Source organism: Morone saxatilis, unplaced genomic scaffold (genome assembly GCF_004916995.1).
Source record: "Morone saxatilis isolate NCDOM2014 unplaced genomic scaffold, NCSU_SB_2.0 Contig12, whole genome shotgun sequence".
Lineage (NCBI taxonomy): Eukaryota > Metazoa > Chordata > Actinopteri > Moronidae > Morone > Morone saxatilis.
Window position 1 is genome coordinate 3,218,000 of NW_023339674.1, and position 7,568 is coordinate 3,225,567.

General features: G+C 39.9%; 1 protein-coding gene across 1 annotated transcript in view; it reads right to left on the reverse strand.

Annotated features, from left to right (window-relative positions):
• The window catches only part of LOC118321985 (thiamine transporter 2-like), a 14,021-nt gene extending 12,956 nt beyond the window's left edge, over positions 1-1,065 (reverse strand). The window contains exon 1 of the mRNA XM_035653560.1: positions 1,035-1,065. Coding sequence (XP_035509453.1) covers positions 1,035-1,065 — 31 coding nt within the window. The remainder of the gene's footprint in view (positions 1-1,034) is intronic.
• Between the last annotated feature and the right edge of the window lie 6,503 nt (positions 1,066-7,568).

Consider the following 7,568-nt stretch of genomic DNA (forward strand, 5'->3'; position numbering starts at 1 on the left):
TAGGCAGGGCTGGCAGTGGACAGACCAGTCTTCAGCGAGGACCCACACAGTCTGATTAGCATACACACAGTGACAGTTACACACAAACAAACTGGGGTGGCCGTAACAATATAGCCTAATGTTTTGTACTGTGCTGGTTAAATAAATATTACAGTTCTAAATTAAATTAAACTCTTAAACTCAAATTTCCAGAGTAGCTCATCTGATCAGATAATTTTAACATTCAGTGTACTGTCTTTGTGACTGTCATGAATAACAAGTTCATAATGTTAAAGTCAGTTTTGGAGTTTGGTGGGTGGCTTGGCAGTGAATTCTTTATACTTAGGGAAAGAAATAAGCAAGGCAATCATTCCTGAGATGAGAATTACTGTAGTCTGTAATTTAAAATATCCAACGGCGAATTATGACTCACCAGTGGTGTCAACAAAAAGCTCTGCCTCAGCTCAAACTGTCAGACTGTCTCCCCGACTTAATTCTCAAGATCAAGGTCACCAGCAACGAAAATATTATTCATATATTTGCCATTTCTAGTTTAATGTTGCAGTATGTGATGTTCAGTGACTATGACTGGAGGCATAGGATACAGAAATACTCAATTTGACCTTTACACTGTCAAAGTAAGATCATAATGTAGTCTTGCTAATATTTTGTTCTATTCTATTCTATCGAGGGGTGTCATTGTGTAAACATGTTTTAGAACCAGTAATGGAAAAGGTCAGATGATTGTCACATTCATCTGCAAGGCAGCAGCATACCTGTGTTTTCTTTAATGTGCTTAATGTTACTGAGGTATTTAACAGCCTCTGTTCAACTCAAAGCTAATACCCATCCAGAACACTCAATTTATGTTTCTCATACAATTTAGTTTAGAAACTTTAGATGCCAAACAGTTCTCCTTCCTGGACACTCGTTTTGTCTTCCTCATATTAAAATAAGACATCAACTTATACAATATAGCTAAATCCATTATAACTCCAGACATAAAAACAACATTAACACAACATGACTGCAATTTGCTGTGCCAAGATCACCAGATCTTAAACTCATCCTACTCTCTGGACTCATTATGCTCTTAGTCATCTCTGACCTGCAGTCTCATTCCTATTAATTTACAGCAGACAGAGACGACCTCATTTTCATTTTCTCTTTCCTGTAATATTCTCCAATCTGTCTGTCTGAGACTTGAAGTGATGATCAAAAGTATCTATCTTCCACTTCCATTCCTTTCCATCTGTAAGTTCATGGGCAAAGTAAAGATAGACAGTCTTATGATAGCTTGAACAGAGTGGGGACTGTGGGAGGCAATGGCAGGTAAATGTCTGAAATTGCCTGCTGCGCGCAGTCGGGCCAAATGGAACTCAGCATGGTGAAGGACATCTAAAGGCTCATGGCACCATATTGCTATGTGTCACCTCGACCAGCTCAGAAAAAAATCCTTGTGTGGAATTTGATTTTGGGTGAACTCAGATTGACACTTTGTCGAGTAAGGTCTGAAATTCTCTGGTTGACCCTACTTTGAACAAGGAGTTTGTTCAGAGTTTGGCCCCACAACCAACCCTTTCCAAACACCTCACTGTAACAGCACAGCAACGTTATAACACGAGAGCCTCGTTTGACAAAGGTGAGATTTCTTGTAAAGGGAAATCTTTTGCTCAATATTTGATCTCAACATCATTAGACTTAGGTTATTTAGTTTCCTGTCGCTTAATATTTCAATTAACCTCTTCCTTCCTATATCCTTTCTTCCTCATTAATTCTGAATTGCAGCAGCTGGCATACTGAGTGTTCAAAGGCAACCTAGATGCATTGATTCTTAACGCTTCACAGACCAAACCCTTCTTCCCACAATCTCCTTTTTTTCCCTTCCTTGCTGGCAAATCATATGAAGCTGCTGCAGTCAGGAGCTTGACTTTGAAACAAACAGGGAGTGTGTGTAGTAGTCGTTGGGGGTGGGTGAGGGGGTGGGGTATTGAGGTGTTTGTGAGGCTCAGATAAGCATGTGTGCAGTGGTTTGGCTGCAAAACAGAACTCCCACTGTGTCGAGCTGATAAGACGTGGAAGTTCGATGTGGGTTTTTTTCCCACCCTTCCATTATGGCTCTTGTTGATTTCACTGGACAATGACTTGTACTTATAATAATAAGGTGGCTGAAGCACGTTTCTGGTTTAGACAATGAAGACAAACACAATATAATCCACCACCTCTTACACGTAAATGTTGAGAATTTACATGTACTTAATTTGAATAGTGCAATTTTGATATAGCTGTCAGCAAAAGTGTTTTGGGGTAAACATTTGCTGATGGGCCCCTATAACATCTCCACACCAACTTATTTATGAATATATACTAAGTGAACATTATGTAAACTAAAATACAGTAATAAGTGTTAAGATTACAGTCTGGCTATAATATGTGACCTACCTCAGCTGATATTGTACTATAGAGTTGCAAAGTCCCTGACAAATTTACAATTACCACAAGCAAATTCGCTATGAACCTTGGTTTTTTTGGTGCCCCCTTGGAATATGGAGCCCTGGGACAGTTATCCATGTTGTCCAGCTGGTAAATTTCAACACATTTAAAACCTACGTCAAATACTGAATATAGTCACACACCATGAACTACATTTCACTGAATTCTACCAAATGAAACTCTTAGAGACACACTATAGCTATAGTAAGTTGAATACCAGGACTGGACTGTCTTAATAGAGTGAGTCCTTATTTAAGAGTGCATTTCATTCCAATATACTGGACTGAATTGGTATATATCCAAATCTCTACTGCACCAACAGACATTTTTGAGTGCAGTCTGGTGGTAAGATTGAGAGTATTAAAACATCTTGCTGTAATCATCCATCTAAAGTTTTAAAGGAAACCTCTGGGCCAGACGCACTAAAAGCTGGTCATAATGAACAATCCCATAACACTAGATGGAGCTCTTGCTTCATCACACACCCCACTCAACCACTCCTCATCTCTGTGAAGCAGGGTGCTCATGACACATTCCTGATGATTTTGACAGTCTCAGCTTCAAACTTGTGAGAGCTGCAGGAAGAGCAGCAAATGATTGACACATTGATGGACAGACAAACAGTGAAAACCTCAAAACCAGCTGTCCTTGTTCACGGCCATCTGCCGCTTCCTGTCTAATTGGATGATGAGTGCTTTGATTGGAATGTTGGCTTGATTGCTAAATATTCCCCATATGTTTTAAATTATCTTTAGGCTTTTTAGTTTTCTATACAGTAGCAATAGATGTAGCAGAATTAGTATTAGCACTGACAGTACAAGCAGTCAATAGATCATAGCTGTATAACTGACAACAGCTATGATCTATTGACATGCTTGTGGTTAAGATATAACTTGGTCCACAGAATCATATAAAAAGCTGCGTTGTTGGCTTACAGCTAAGCTCCTTTGACATTTTGTTCACTCAGCCATGGGGCAACATTTCCTGACACTGAGAAATTTTGTAAAGATCCAGGATTTCACAGGATGTAGTATTCACCTACAGTAATGTGGAAAAAAACCTGCTTTATCCTCCCAACACTGACCAGAATCTATAATAAGATGGACACCTCTGAACGTCTGGTCATCTCTGCTGTGATCAATACCAGAAAAGATATGATTCATACAGTAGAACAAATTTGTCACAGGGGCAAGTTCCTGTTTTTCACTGTCAATCAGATGAAAAATGAAAAATAACAATTTTCATCATGCATTCTAGCCTTAGTTTTGGCAGCCCTGCTGAATAACAAATGTTTTCATATGACATGCATACATAGGTGATCTCAGTTTCCACTGTAAACACTGCCATCCCAATGACTCTGGCTAATAACTTACAGTTGACAGCCAAGCAAATCAAGACATATAGAAACATAATGTTGCAGTGTCTGAATCAACCCCAATGAATATGGTAAAAAAAAAAAAGAACAGAAGAGGTAAACTTGTGGAATTCAAATGTCACTGAATATCAATACATCAAATACACTGTAAAGCTCTGAAGAAGCTGCTTCCGATCAACACTTCACATTTGAGCCAAGAGGACCTATGGCTGTCAGCACTGAACCCAACCCTGTGACATTTAAAAGTGGAAACAAGAAAGGTTTTCACTGCCCCATCGCACAAAATGACAGTAATATCTCCAGGTGTGTGTGACAGGGATGATAGTAGAATTCCTGGCATTCAGAACTCAAGTCTCTTGGCCATACTTGTTATATTTCTTTCAACAGAAGCCCATTCAATGATTTGGTTTACTCAGTGATTCTACCCATCATCATGGTGGCTGAAGCCTATGTTAGACTTCAGTGGCAGGGTGGTGGCAAGGCAAGGAAACGCCTTGAACAGCCCACCAACCAGTGGTGTAAGTACCACTAGTGTGGACCCAGCTTATTATAAGGGCTCACAAGGGACAGTGACAATAGCCTAGTGTCCGTGGTTGGGCACTTTTGCGCCTTCAGCAGTGAATAGTAGTGCAAGCAGCATGGGACAAGAAAGAATGTTGTTAATGACTTAGCTGAGCGAAAGGCCTGTAGGATGAACTTTTAATGGGTGAGTGTCTCTTTGTTATGGAGTGGGATCAGGGATTTAAATTACCTCTCAAATGTTAGAAAATGCTTATTTAATGTAATCTATGTCTGTGATAACACTTGGCCGCTGTGCCATTGATGATGAATGATGATTAATGAATTGTTTTTGCAACTAATTAGATTTGGCACTTTGTCTGTTGTCCGTGGTGGTGATCAAAGGTTTGCAATTGAGTCTACTTGCCTGTGTGTCCATGAGTGTGCTTTTTGGGGCGCGGGGTAAAAATATTTGCACCAGGGCCAATCACAAATGTGTTACCTTTCTTGACAGTTGGTGTCAGCAGTGTGAGCATCCTGCACTACCAAGCTGCAACCTTTGTGGCTGGCAAATAAAGCCAACGTGGAAGTAAAAAATAAACTGTCGTTCCTCACATGGCCACTTGAGGCTGGCTACAGTAGTGAGTCAATCTCTATAAGCCTCCACATACTTCACAGCAGACATAAAGATGTTTACAGCCTGGTACAAAAACGCTATTGTGTCTACAGCTAAATTCCCCATTCATAACAACTGTGTGGAGAGTGAATTTTTATATAACTCACCTGTTTAAATTATATTATAGTTTAAAGTTATGCATAACTAAGGGGATAGCCGCTTTATGTGACAGGTTGGTGTCATCACAGGACTCTGTTTTCTGTAACCAGGCAACCAACGTCTTTTACACCAGTAATAGAGAGTACAATGGAAAGGATTACTAAAGCAAAATTGTATTAAGTAATAAAAGCAAAAGCAGTTCACTAGGAAGGATTACATCTGAATATAAACAAGACTAAGCAGTTGCATGCTAGCAGCCCTGCGAGGCCTTACTGTGCTAATTAGTAACATTAACATGCTCACAATAACAATGCTAACATGCTGTTGTTTGGCAAGTATAATGTTTTTCCATGTTCACCATCTTAGTTTAGTGTGTTAACATGCTAACATCTGGTAATTAGCATTAAACATAAAGTGCAGGTGGTAGTTTGCAGGTATGTGGTCATAAACCGAAGTATTGGACAAATAAGAAATTTGACCACATGATGGCATTAGTGGAAATAATAGCCTCATTAGTTAGTCTATGTGTGGGTCAAAGTTCACTTTAGTTGAAGTTTGGCTGCAAAATCTGAAGGAAAAACCAGGCAAGCAAAGTTTGTTGAAAATAATGGCCTGGCTGTGTGCAATGTCACAGGGTTGTTGATCTATCTTCCAGGCTACCAAAGTTCCAGACAATGAGCGTGGTAAGAGCCTTGTGAAGGAAGAGGTCCGTTTTGAAGTTCGTGGAGCAATTTCTACTGGTCTCACAGAGGTCACAGATGACTTAATACCACTTTAACAAGTTCTAAACAGATACATTAATTGAAAAAAACTACTCAATATGGCAATATTCATGCCAGTTAGAAAATATCTATTAGAAGCCATGCATTAAAACTCATTAGGGCTCGTTTGGAAAGGATGGGAGGTCTTTGGCACCAATCAATCAAGGTCACTGCTAAGATGATGCCATGCCATTGCTGGAGGGCTCTTAGACTGATGAGTGTCAGCGGCTTCTGGTGAGTGCTGGAGGGCTTGTGTTCCCCTCACTGGGCTCCCCTCCTTCCCCTCTACGCAGACGAATCCTGTTCTGACAGAAAGAGCTGCAGGAGAAGGAAGGAAATAAAAGCTGACATATCAGCACCCTTTCCACATCTCGTCAAAGTTGTCCTCTTTTGCCCCAAACCAATATCCAGAACCTCTTGTTCTCTTTTTCCTTCCCTCTCTGTCTAGTTCTCATTCCTATAGGCTGCTCAGGCTAGCTGTGAAGAGACTGCCTTTCATTAGCTCCCTGTGTCGGGGTGTGCAAGCATGCGTGAATGTGTGTGCATGCAATATTTTATACTTTTAGTACTCCTTTACCAGTACCTCTTTCTCTTTATCTCCAGTCTTCCTGTTTCTGTCTTCCCATACTGTCTTAATTTCTCCCCTTTATTCTCTCTACATCTTGCGTAAAGTAATAGATCCAGATTTGTGGGGGTATTCGTGGCAGAGGACAAGGAGGAGAAGGAGGAAGAGGAGTATAAGACGGAGGAGGAGGAGGAGATTATCTTAACAGTTATTTGGTGTGCTGCATTTTTGGTTCCGAGCACCACTCAGCCTTTCATTTGACAGCTCTTATCCAGATCTTTCAGGGTACTTCCTTCCGCAATCAACTAATCATATTCTTTACAGTGCTGTCTTTTGTGAGACTCTCTATTTTTGGCTCACATCCGAACAGGAAACAGTATTTAGTGCTCGTCATTTGGGCAGAGATCTAAGAGCCGTAAAAGCTCAGGTAGGATTTGAATTCCAGCAATAATTGAGATAATTCCAAAAGCTAATATTTAGGGCACTTGACCTACCTAATGCCAGACAATAGATAGACAGATAGACAGATAGACAGATAGATAGATAGATAGATAGATAAATTGAAGAGGGCAAGGTAATCAGTTTGTGACCTTTTCAAATACGTAAAGACCAAACAGATCCTAATAACACTAGATGTCTCTAGAAACATGGATTGTTAATTTTAACCTCTAAGCAATGTTCCCAGTAAATGTGCCAGCTTGATTCTTTTCTATTAATCTGCAATGCAATTTGCAGCCATTCCCATTAAGCCTTATATGTTAATGGGAAACATTAAATAAGAAAGAGAAAGAAAAGTCCAGGGACGATAATCAACCACACTTGATTTAGGCATTAATTATTCTAATGAAAGCAGGAAATCCACTTTAAGGTCAAACTGAGCTACCTGCAGATACATTTGATATTGGAAGTCATACTCTGTGGTTTTAATATGTCCATCTGAGATAGATGGTGTGCCAAATGCTACTTTCCAATGACCTTGCTGATCATGTTACCCTTATGTTGGTGCTCTCTCTTAATGAGATTGCTCATTATGAGTTTGTACTGTATTGTTGGCTATCTGAAAATGGCAGTCTATTAATTCTCTAGGAATTGCTGTGAATAATCAACACACACACACACACA